Here is a 12,584-nt window from a genome sequence, read left to right as displayed (position 1 = left end):
TTACGTTTGGAGCGCCTCCTCCGGCCGACATAAATCAATCATCTTGCGGAACTCCTTCCGGAGTAATAATTTGGATAGATATCAGGAGGAGTCAAGGTTGTCACGCAGTTCGCATCTACAAAACAGATCTTCTATGTAGTAACTTCGCTAAGCAAAACTTTGCTACGCAATAGGCTCCAACGTGATCGTTTTTTTATCAGATCCTCTGGCAAGTTCTTCTTTTGTGATACGAATTGACGCACCTACCAGCCGCACGAAATCAAGGCGGCCTAAGAGAAGGTTACGCTACGTTATACAAGCGGTATTATATCACACACCGGTTGGCCGTGCTAATGGCAGCGGAGGCGGCGGGGAACGGCGACGTCTCTCTTGTGTGGGTTGGGTGATGGTGGGGCCCCCCGGTCGTGAGCTGAGCGGACGTGCCAGAAATCCCGTCGTCCCTGCCGGCCGGGACCGATCAATACTCGGTATTTGCTAATTTCTCGGCTATGGCGTGGAAAAAACATATCGACCGACGTACCGATTGACAGATCTCATCACGACGATGCCGATTATCGTGGCTGCAAGCGGGACCGAGTACCACCAGGGCCCTAAACGATCGATCGCGTAGAATTGCGCATTATGTGCCGTGGCGGAGTGAGGACGCGGACGAGAGATCTCGAAGCTTCCTCCGTCGCGTTGCGGCGACGCGGCGCGTACCTATAAAAGGCGGCCGGCCGGCCAGCCGCGGCGCATTCGTAAACAAACCCTGGTTCAGTTCGGACGTTGCGAACACCCGAAGACCCCCTTCACCCTCCACCATCAGTGTAACACACTTCGGCTTCTTACTTCGTCGAGACCGCCGGCACAGGAAAATGTAGGCGAGCGGGCACCAGGTGCGGAGCGCGACAGTTTACCGTAGGTATTTCCCGAGATTTTTGATTTTTTCCTGCTTTTATTTCTAATATGTGACACTTTGGCCTATTTATCTACTTAGAGAAGTGTATTACGTTTCATTACAGTAGCATTTATTATAGCAAAGATAATTGAGGTCACGATTGGTCTCAATTATCTTTTGAGATGTGTGAAGATTTAAAGGAAAATTGTTGAAAATAATTTATTTGTTGTATCTATTGATGATATAAGAGCGATTGGAAAATAATAATATCAAGGAAGATAAACATACAGACTATACTGATGCTTTGATATTTCTTCTTTTTAATTAAATTTTCCAATTGTACACACATGTAAATTATATTATTTGTTATTAGATTTCTCACATTAACATCTGTTAATTTTAAGTGAAGTTTAATTATTTATCTCTACTATTTTCTATCCAAATTAAAATTGAAAAGAAATAAAGAAAGAGAAAATTGCTTAAACTAAAGTTAACTCATGTTAATGAAGCTACCTAATGACTCCAATAATTTGATTGGAAATCGCAAACAAGCAAATAAACTTTGTGCGATTCTAAAATATCATAATTTATACAGCGTAACAAAATATAATTATATAATACGTACTAAAAAAAATACATCCTTGAAAGTTAGATATTAAAGAAATATGGTACGATTTTGTCATTATATAAGACTGTTCCGTTATATCCAGAATTGAGAAAGTAAAAGAATGAAATGAATGTCGGAATGAAAGTTTCATGCAGTAAATTCTTTAATTTGTAGTGGTGTCCGTAGTAGTAGTAGTTGTAGCAGTTGTTTCGACGGGAACCGGCTTGGCAGCTGGTACTCCCGTTTGAATAACGTTGATGACTCTTTCCGTGCCAGCCGGCGTCACGTTCTGAAAACGTGAACAGAAATAACGTTAGACGTTACCCGAATGAACAAATTATGAGAGTTATGTGTTTGTATCTTTTTTAGTGCACCCTACGGGGTCGGTGCTTGAACAATCCGTACGCGACGATAACAGCCGTGATTAGAATTTGAAATTCCTTCACACTTTGAACAAATATGAGAAGAGAACCTCGAGATATAGGTAAGCGTACAAGGTTTAAACACGATATGTTAAGCATATGCGATATGCGATATGCATTAAGTCAATAGGATTATGTCTATGAACAGTGAATTGCAAGAGTTAAAAAATATGATGATTAAGGCCAGCGTGCAAAGAATGTGTAGTTGTGAATAACATATACGACTTTGAATTATTCCTAAGTCTATAATAATGAAGAAAGATCTTTGACGTGTAATAATGTAAAGCTTTTCACACATTAAAATCATCGCAAAAGAAAGAATCAATAAATTGACAATCAGAAATTTAAATGTAATTAATTAAAAACAATTTTATGTACAATCAAATTTACTTTAGTGATATTTGATAGCGCCTAAAAAAAAATAAGAAAGACGATATAGATGAGCAAAGAAATTATCAATAAATTATTTTATCAATAATGATGAATTGATCGATATCGATCGATATTGATCGATATTAATAAATTGATAAATCACATAATAGTTAAAAATATATCATGTTTGATGAGGAATAATCGATTGTCAGATAAGTGTCATCGATTTTAACAGAATCCAATTTTTGAAACTCATTGAAAATGCAATTGTTTTTCTCTTATCCTTTATATCCGAGGCTAAGTGTCGAGATGAGAACACTATTCAATGTGTTATCATCGTCTCTTCGCGATAGCTTGAGCTTCATTTTTACATAGTATCACCGAGTTTCAGGAACTTCCTTTAAAATCGACGCACGCTCATATAACGATAACGCACAAAGCTGCGTTCTGAATTTCGTTAACGAAACATATTCTGTTTTATAGTTTAGAGCAGACTCGTAGTGTTTGATCCAAAACCGTCGGCACCATCTGCCTCCTCTAATACTGCACACTGAGGCGCAGAGAACATTGGGAACATTGGAAAAGCAAAAGTCAAATATGTAACGTAAGCCGCATCAGCTATAACAAAGACGAAAGAGGGGAGAAAGAGCGAAAAAGCGAGAGAAGAGGATAGAGGGGGAGAGAGAGAGGAGCTCCGCTCGTTCGCGGTCAAGTCCGCGAATGAGGGAGCAGGGCGGATGTTAACGCGGATTGTCTCGGCTCGATCGAGCGTACCTTTTTGGGCGCCGTGATAGTTAGTACACCATCCGAGGAGAGGGTCGAGGTGACGTTGGCGAGGTCGTGAGATGGGGGCAGGACGTATCTGCGTACGAAGTGTCTGCTGATGTAGCCGTGTTCGTCTTGCTTCTCCTCGTGCTTGGCCTCGACAATAACGTGATTGTCGACCGTTTTCACCGTAATCTCGTCCGGTGAGAATTGTTGCACATCCAGTATCACCTGCGGATCAAAGAGCGCGGCCCCGCGGGGAGGCCCCGGAAATCATTAGCTTGCTCAGGACTCTCTCTCTTCCGCCATCGAGGACAGAAGTCTCGCATTCTTCCGTGAGCGATTGTAAACAGCCGCCATGCATCCATAAAGCGAAAGTTAAGTATCGATCACTTCCGAACGAGCTTACTCCGGAAATAATGGTCGATTTCTGAGCAATAAAACCCACCATTTTTTTCTTGTATCGCGCGATTACGCGTCTTTACTTTGATGTTTCTTATTCTTGGCTACTTGAATTTTCATCGGAAGAGAATGTCGAACACCTAAATTTTAAATCGTACTCTGAAACAACATACATTAGGCGAGCTATCTTACAATAATTTTGGCTTTATCATCTGGAGCAACGCTTCATTCGATTTCAAATTCTCATTTCGCTATCGCGTTTAAAAAGCCGCTGATCAAACCTGGTTGTTGGAGTTTCCGCAACGAGCGAGGGAAATGACAATTCGGCCAATATTCTAAATCCTGTTTATCAGATAAGTGCGTCGTGAAACTACCGTTTTCCTTTTCGTCTAGATTCTCTCATATGTAATCTTTCGCATTTTCTTTTAGATTATCGCGCACTATGGTACAAAAATAAACCGGGAAGATGTAGTTGCCGGGCGCACCTACTTGTGTGAAATTGTTCCTTTTTTTTTTGACGAACAAAAAAACGAGCATACATACAAGTAGGTGATTCTTCTTTATTTATAGCGAGTGCGCGGTCGTGCAGGGAGCGATTGGTTGCGATCGCGGTGGTTAGTCCCTTTGTGGACGGCGTTTTTGAAGTATAGGTACGAGGTACAGATCACAAAAAACAAGAACAAAAAAAACCAAAAAAAAAAATAAATAAAACAAATAAAGAGAAGATAAATACATTTTTGACATAGAGTGAGGAAGCTCTAACAACCGACGGTAGTAAGGCAGGCGTATTTCCGAGTTTCTCCGGGTGATCCTGCGTGATCCTGGAACTCGGTTGCGAACGCGAGCGCGAAAATATTAGCGGAGGATAATTGGCTGTGCATTTTGAAAATAGTACCAAAAAAAAAAAACAAGAAAGAGAGAAGAACAAAAAAGTAGTTTGCGGAGCGGTTGCTCCGCAAACGGGTCGACTCGAGTGCTGCGCGCAGAGCGACATATATTTGTACAAATAAAGAGATAAAAAAAGTTCCGTGTAAGAAGAAAAAAAGCACAAAAGTCATTTTGTACGATTCTATTGTTGTGGGTATTCAAAAAGCATTTATTTTTGTATAGAGATTATAAACGGGGAGGGTCGAGGCCCGCGGGTCTCGTGCGCGTGAGCGACGCACCCTTTGAGATGGGGGTACGTCGATGCTCATTGGGACAACACGTACGCCGCACGCGAGTCTCGGTTCTTCCATTACAACAAGACTGACTAAGCGCGACGCGATATATCCACTCTTTCGGTTGCATATTTTATTCCGTGGCTGCTGCGCGCGATTTCTCGCGTGCGACTTTGAACGAAAATCATCAAGAACTTACGAATGAAATAGGTAGTCACCTCGAATCTGCGGCAGGCAAACCGTGCGCGCGATTGCGCGAGAAAAAAATATTGCAGAAAGAGAAGGAAGAACGGAAGTAATAAAAAAGCACGTATATACACACACACACACACACACACACACACACACACACACACATACACACACACACATATACACATATATACAAAAAAAATTAAAGAAGGGGGAGGTAAAACGAGAACTGTGGTAAAACTGTGATTTCATAGAGATTCCGAAACCGGCGTGACTGACCGGAGATCGTGCAGCACGATCGTCCTCTTTTGATACGCGTACCTTTCCTAGAGCATTTCCGGCAAACGAGAAGGATAACTGGTTCCTCTAGACTGCAGTCTTAACATCGTTACACAACCAGATTATAATTCAAAATAGGGCGATTAGATGAACTACCACGTTGTAGGAGAAGCTAGATTTTCTCGGCACAAAAGAGATCATTGTAAAAGGGGACAGATAATGCCGTAAATGTTTCCCTGACGAACATCTGATTATTCGAATTTCTGCAGCGAACAGAAAAAAAAAGAGAAAGAAAAGACAAAAATAGTTTATTCGTAAAAGAGAGAAAAAAAAGAAGGAAAAGTCGTCTCTCCAATCCGATTTACTTGCTCTCCCTCCTCCAGAGGGAGGGTGCAACATTCCCCTACCCTCCCGAAAATAATTCCGATCGAACACTCGTTTCACCATCCCGACCCGTTGAAGACCGAGCTGCCGCCCTTCCGGTCGACTTTGCATCGCGTGCGCGACCGTGTGATTATGAGAGCGTGATTAAAACGTGTAACGCATAATGTGTGCATAATGACGAGAAAGACAGCGGCAGCTGCAGCAGATGCAGCCATCAGTTTTTCGGGCCTTCTGGTGTTCCGGATTTTTTCCGTTCGTTGCTTTTAGTCACCCTTAGCGAGCGTTGAATTTCTCCCTTGCGTTTGATTTCATCCCCTATTCGTTAGGGGTTTTATTTTCTTTTCATTTTAATGGCCGCGCGCGGCTGATTCGCCTCCTTTGGAAGTAACGTTCGAGTTCCACCGTAGATAAAGACCTACCCTTGAATTTTTACCCGTTAATCCTCTTTTCTCCTCCCTTCCCTCCCCTTCCTTTCTCCTTCCCTTTCTCCCCCTCCTTCCTTTCCTTTTTATTTTTTTTTCTTACGAATGCGCCCTTTCCTTTCCTCTCACATCACACCCATCATCTTCCGTCATTTATCTCCCGCGACTTTTCTAGATTTCGAAATCTAATTACGATTCGTCGCTACTCGTTTTTTCGCTAGAAGATATCGTAAAAGAAAGTATCTTCCCCTATAATACACTTATTACATATTGTACTTTTTTTCGTAGGATATATATCACTCGAGGCTCTTTGTACTTGACACAAAATTCGTTTTGCGTCTAATACAAATCGCGCTCAAGCTATTAATACCAAAATAAGGAGCAAAGAACCGTTAAAGAATTTAAGTCCTGTCTTAATTTAAGTTATACCACATAATTAGTCACATTCCGTTCGCTGTTGCATCATCGAACCTATTCGAAGAGATAAATATAATTGTAACGCATTGCGAGGCAGATCGATTTGATGAATTCATGAATTTAGAACTGTCAGAAGAATTGTGTTACATTAACAAAAAAATTAATATAATTTGATGAACCGAAAACATTTATAAATTTATGAGTGTGGCTGGAAGCTTTTAGGTAAACTTGCATTTTTGTATTTTGTAATAGCTGCAAGATAAGAAAGAGAGATCATTATTTTAGACCATAAATAAGTTGTTGTTGCATAACCGGTTATATTCCATTGGCTGTTATATCATCGAGCCACCAGAGATAAATAAGATAAATTACAGCACAACTGACGGCTTTTGCGAATTCATGATTTTAGACGCGTTGCAACACGCTTCCGTGGCGAGTAATGACGTATCTGCAGCTTGCGTACAACATAAATTTAAAACTGTTAGGCGACTCAGATAACTAATGTAAATTAATACGATCGATATTACTGTCGAGTTACTAAGTTACTAGATCTGAAGTGTGATAGATTGAACGATCTTGAGGATCGAGAAGTAGAACGATCTCGCGGACGTTTTATCCAGTGCGAAATTAAAACGAAAGATTCAACGACATATGTATAACTAAAAGGGACAATAGTGCCCTTTATCCTCTATTAAATCTTTTAGAGAGAGAGAGCTCTTTGCGCAAATTAAAGCGATCTAAATTCAATTCGCGGTACTCAAATACAACAATATGACGGCAAGTCTTTCAATCGATTCTTGATTCTCGACTTCGTCTATATGTTTTAGGATAACTGCAGCGTAAGATAATCGGTATATTCCGCAGCGCGTGTTAATCTTAAGCATTAATCGCGTGCATATCATCCCGAATCGTGAGCCTCGTGTGGACATTTTTGGCCTGCATTCCGAAAGCCGTAGCTTCCTGACCTGATCGAAGAGTCGCGATCGGCTATCGGCTTTAATTTTCCCGTAATCCGAGAAAACCGAGATTAGGACAGCCGCGGATAGTTCCACGGCATTACACACAACGACTAAAAATACACGAAAAACCCGTCTGAAAATAGCACGTTGCATCAATCACTCGCGTTCGGGACATTCTGTGGTAATTTTAACGCGCGTTGCTTCTCGTTTACGCTTTCTTGCCGCACTACGAAAATCAAATCGGACGAACGCACATTCGTCAGGAAAGTACTATCGATAATTTCTCTATTTTGTGCCATTTTGAGATTAGGAGGCTTACCTCCGGAAGTTTCTTTAAGAGTACACGCGGTCAAAGAGGCTTGCAATAATTATAAGCAATTTAGCATAACGACATTCTCCTGAGACGAAAGTAGCGGTGAAATTCGAATTGCAAGGGATCAATTGAGAAGTGAAATTTTATCGTCGATTTGAGTTATCGATTATTATTATTGAGTCGATTATTACATACGAGTGAAACATTGAATTTTTTCTGAATTTTTATTAGATCTTAATAATTTTCGGCCAATTCCTATCTTTCGCAGGATCCTGGCTAGTTTTGTCCAGGATCCTGCGAAAGATGGAATTGGACCGTTGTTGAGCAGTACTTCCGCCCTAATAATCTTAAGTAAGCTTTTAACACTTTCCCGACAAAAGCTCCATTATTAACAATTTCATCAAGAAAGATTTGACTAAAATCAATTAAATCTAACGTCTCGAATTGAGAACACGAAATAGGATATATGAATTATAGTTGCAGAATGAAAAATTAATTTCGACAAAAACATACAATATTTTGAATTCAATAAATCCGTCTGATCGTAAGACTTGCACGCAACTAGGCTAAAACGATGTGATGATTAAATTCGCGTTTTAGACAGACAATCGTGGATATGTCATAATGATTAAAATAATGGCAAATAAAGTACTGGCAAAAGCAAAATCAGCATCTTTAGAATGCAAAGCTTGTAATTTCAGACCATTTTTCATGTTTCACCATGAATACAAAGATGAATAGTTTGATGAAATAATAAAGATGACTTCATAGTGTAACGTCATGTAACATGGACGAGCATTATTGCGAAAAGAAACATATTTTCTGACTATCCGATCTAAAAGTATATACAAAACTATCTCTCATTACTATTTTTCGATACCATAAACCGAGTATATCTCTAGCAATATCTAACAAATGGGAACAAACAATAAGCATAGAAACAGAAACGCTAATTCAAATATTGAAGAAAACAAAAATGATAATATATTCTTTTAAAGAAAATTGCATATTACAATAAAAATAAAATATAAGATTATGATTTCTTTTTTTTTATAAAATATTTGTATATCAGTATTAACAAAATTTTGATGAAATAAAATCATTTTTCAGTAAAATAATTTGAAACAATTGATTGAAATTAATCTACGAAATTAGAAATCAAATAGAAATGAAAGATGTTTTAACATTTCGATGCTCCGTTAAATGGAAAATAAATATAGATCAAAAACTCTATCCTGTTTGCAAAAATTCACATTCTTAGACTCAATTCAAAATCATAGAGATCCACAAAAAGCAGAAGAAAGTTCACGAAAGCTCACGAAGTTTATCTTCGATCGCACCACGTTTCGTTTTATTGCTATTCGATACTGTGCGAAAACAATTCTACATATACCAACCTGGAAATTATCTTTGGCCAGCTGGATCGTGCTGGAGCCACTCGAGCTTTGACGCGTCACGTTCCCCCATGGTCGGTAGTACGTATTCCCGAAGATCGAGCGTGGCCGATCGATACCAAAACCGGAGAGACTTGAGATCAGATCATCTCGGTGAAGGCCGGTACCGAAGTGCTGGTCCAGAAGTCGCGAGACGGGACGATCGAAGTCATCCCACCAATTGCGGAAGACTAGGGGCACAATCGACATCTGCGCGAACATTAAGCAGGTGTAACAATCGGCCCCACGAGAACGGATCGGCGTTTTTCGCCTTGGATAAAAATATAAATAAAAAAACAAAAAAAAAACAAAAAAAAAAGAGAGGAGGATCTTCAAGGACAAAACACAAAGGAGAATGAGTGAAAACGAAAGTAGAGAGAGAGAGGAGTGAAAGAACATAATTAAATAATAACCGCAGCATATACACGTTAATTCTTAAGCTTTAAGCTAAGCTGCACGAAGGCGATAACTCGTTAGTTCTCTCGTTAGTATTACATTACCGATCGGACGATATTTAAGGATTATATATTTAAGGATTAAGGGTATAAATTAATCTCGATATTAATCGTAAATACTATTCAATTACTACGAGCACTCATACAGGCATTAAACATGATCCTAGCGTACGAATACACAACGCGATCCTACAGACGGCTGAAGCACTTCGTAGTTACAAAAGACTTATCGAAATCACCGAGTCATCCATTCCGGAATGGGTGAATTTTGAGATGCCGACGAGACATGCATTTATATCATAAAGGCCGTAATAAGCGAGTTCCCAGCTCTCTCGACTCGTCATACGTCGTTACGTAATCTACGCTATTCATCAGTACGATTAATCGATAGCTTTTAGGGGAATGTAAGAGCGCGTTAGCCGACTTCGCGTTAACTTCACACATGCTGTACGTATCGAGTACCTTCCCTTTGTTAAAATAAGACCAAAAGGACCTCTTTCACTATCATTTGACTTTTCTCTTCGACAAACCGGCTATAGCTGAAGGAAGGTATTGACGCATCTTGCAATAGGTATTAATGCATTACGCAACGTACATCATTGTGTGTCGTACAATTTGCAACTTTCCTCACGTGACGATAGAGAAGCTTCGCGTAAGCAGAATCGAAAATAATAATTCGGTAAATCATATCATCCAATTTGTGTAATACCCACGAATTGGATGAAACGATTTGACGCGAAGTAGTGCAAGCGCGAGGTAGGTCGGGTGAAGGGAGATTGTCAGTAGATCGGTTTAATAAATCGGTTTTTCCATTCACGACGGATACTCAAAGAACAAAACAAAAATTCTATAAAGTTTAGGCTAAGTCGTAAAATATAAGCGGCAACACGAAACCGCAACAAGCTAGTCCGTTCGCGTAAGATCACGCAGGATAGTTAGATGAAAGCTCAATCTCGGGTCGATGGATCGATGGAAATCGACCAGTCCAGGCGATGGAACAACGATATCGATCAATCAGACAGCGCAGGGACTAGTTTAAAGTCACCATTCTCCGCAACTGCTAAGCCTGGTACCTCATACACGCGCGGTTTAAACACGCGCGATTTACCGAATACGCAATATCGACGATTGAAAAAAAAAAAAAACAAAAAACGCACACCTTGCAAGTGACTTTCGCGGTAAAATTCATCACAGGTCACTCTTCCCTTCTTCCATAATTAAAGACGCGTGCTCTTTCAGCGACTGCTCTCAATGATAATTGGGTGGGTGAATCTGACATTTTTACGAGTTCTAACATACGGACGGTTAGCTTAAGATTACTTCGCACAAAACGTACTGATAAGTTTACATTCTGATCTAAAACGAGATAAAGAGAAAGACAGATGCAATTAGCGAATATTACTCCTAAGGTTAATCCTAAGGTTAATCCTAATCGATACATTATAAGCTTCTTAAAGTCGCTAAGCTCGTAATAACATCAAGAACTTATTAGTGAGCTAGTGAGGAAAATAAAAGGTAAAATCATGAAATCTCGCGCACATACGTAGAAACACAATGGGAATAGCGTACGTGCTACCGTACTTTGCGTGGAACGTGAAGATCCGATCGATCGCTCGAAGATTCCAATCAAACGATTCCAGTATCGCCCGAGACGACTTCTGATTCGGCGCGAGTCGCGGATTCATCTTAAATAGAGCCGCGGTGCCGAGGAGGTGCTCCTACAATGTCACGTGACGTTTCACTGACCATCCTGTCTAAGAATACACCGACTTTGAATACAGACGAGGTTTCGGTTTGAGGAATTCGGCCGCGCCGTCCTTTCTCGCGGCGGCATTCTTGCTATTTCGTGAGACTACGATCGTTACATTTCTGGCTGGTTCTGGCGGAGTGCCCTGATTAGTAGACGATTTGATGCACTTTCCTCATCAGCGCGTCACTCCAGACAGTCATTTTTAAAAAACGGATCGGAAATCCGAATGGAGGATTGGAACGGATGATCTTGTCGTCGCGACGCGTTACATCTTCTGTATCATATAGCGAGAACTGTGTCTTACCATCCGCATCGCATCAAAACGAGATTGTTTCTCTGAAGCTTCTCTTGCTCCGGCCGTACTTTGCTGAGCAAACCACCAAAAATAGAGAAATCAACCGAAATAAAGACTGCGCGTCTTCGATCAGTCGCGAACATCGATTTAAGTGTCTTATTCAAAAATCATAGCAAGCATCCAGGATATACAACAGGATTGCCGCGAATCAAAAAGCGAAATCAAGCATAGGTGAACTTTTGACTTCACGAGCGAGTTATATTATATTGACAAGAGTTACCAGAAGTTTTTGGGAAACACGGAGAGTGCTAAGAGCGCATTCTTAACGCAGACTACGCCTACACGCGTGTGTTATTTTAGGATATTGGATTATACGCATTTTTCTTAGAATACGTTTCCTTCGATTTGCTTCTTTCTCGTTTAATATTAGATAAGGAGAATTATGACTAACGCCGATGTCAGCTTTGTGCGACAATTAACGACGTAGACTTTCGTCGAGTCGTCAGCACCCTTGAATTGTTTGAGTCTAATTATTTTGGCCGCGATGATCGCACGAGCACGATTTTATCCGCACAAAAGATAGAGGTCTTAGTCTGATCAATGTTGCGTGCGTCGCTTTGCGCGAGGTGAATTTTAGCAGCAATGCACCACAATCGATAATGACGGCATCGGATTATATAGCTCGATATAAAAGTTTTCTTATTGGGGATAAGTGTGTCATCTACAATAAAACAATAACGAAAAATGACGTGCACGTCATAAAAAAAAAAAAAGATTAAAGCTTAGGTATATGTGTATGACTATATATAATGCTAAGAATAATTACTTAGGTAAATACGTCCCTATTATTAGGCTACTTCGTTACCCCGCGAATTCCATCTACTAGCGGCAAGTGCTAATAAAACAATCTTGAAATAGCTCCCGATTCACGTTTCGTCTAAAAATACGCTACTTGTCAGCAACAACTTGTGAGCAAACACATTTGCATTTCTGTAAGATGAATAAACTTCAATTTCGCAACCTACAAAAAGAAAATGTATCTGCGACGTTCAAGCTGGATAACCATTATCGAAATTTCTC

General features: G+C 40.2%; 1 protein-coding gene across 1 annotated transcript; it reads right to left on the bottom strand.

The window, feature by feature from the left end:
• Positions 1-1,177: 1,177 nt before the first annotated feature.
• On the bottom strand, positions 1,178-9,403 carry LOC105432225 (lethal (2) essential for life). The gene is given in 3 exon segments (XM_089076394.1): positions 1,178-1,773; positions 3,053-3,334; positions 8,969-9,403. Coding segments are annotated over 3 exon segments (843 nt in total). The 3' UTR covers positions 1,178-1,647.
• Between the last annotated feature and the right edge of the window lie 3,181 nt (positions 9,404-12,584).

The sequence above is a fragment of the Pogonomyrmex barbatus genome, unplaced genomic scaffold (assembly GCF_055798465.1).
Source record: "Pogonomyrmex barbatus isolate J1 unplaced genomic scaffold, ASM5579846v1 scaffold1, whole genome shotgun sequence".
Taxonomy (NCBI): Eukaryota; Metazoa; Arthropoda; class Insecta; order Hymenoptera; family Formicidae; genus Pogonomyrmex; species Pogonomyrmex barbatus.
This window is presented reverse-complemented; position numbering and strand designations above follow the sequence as displayed.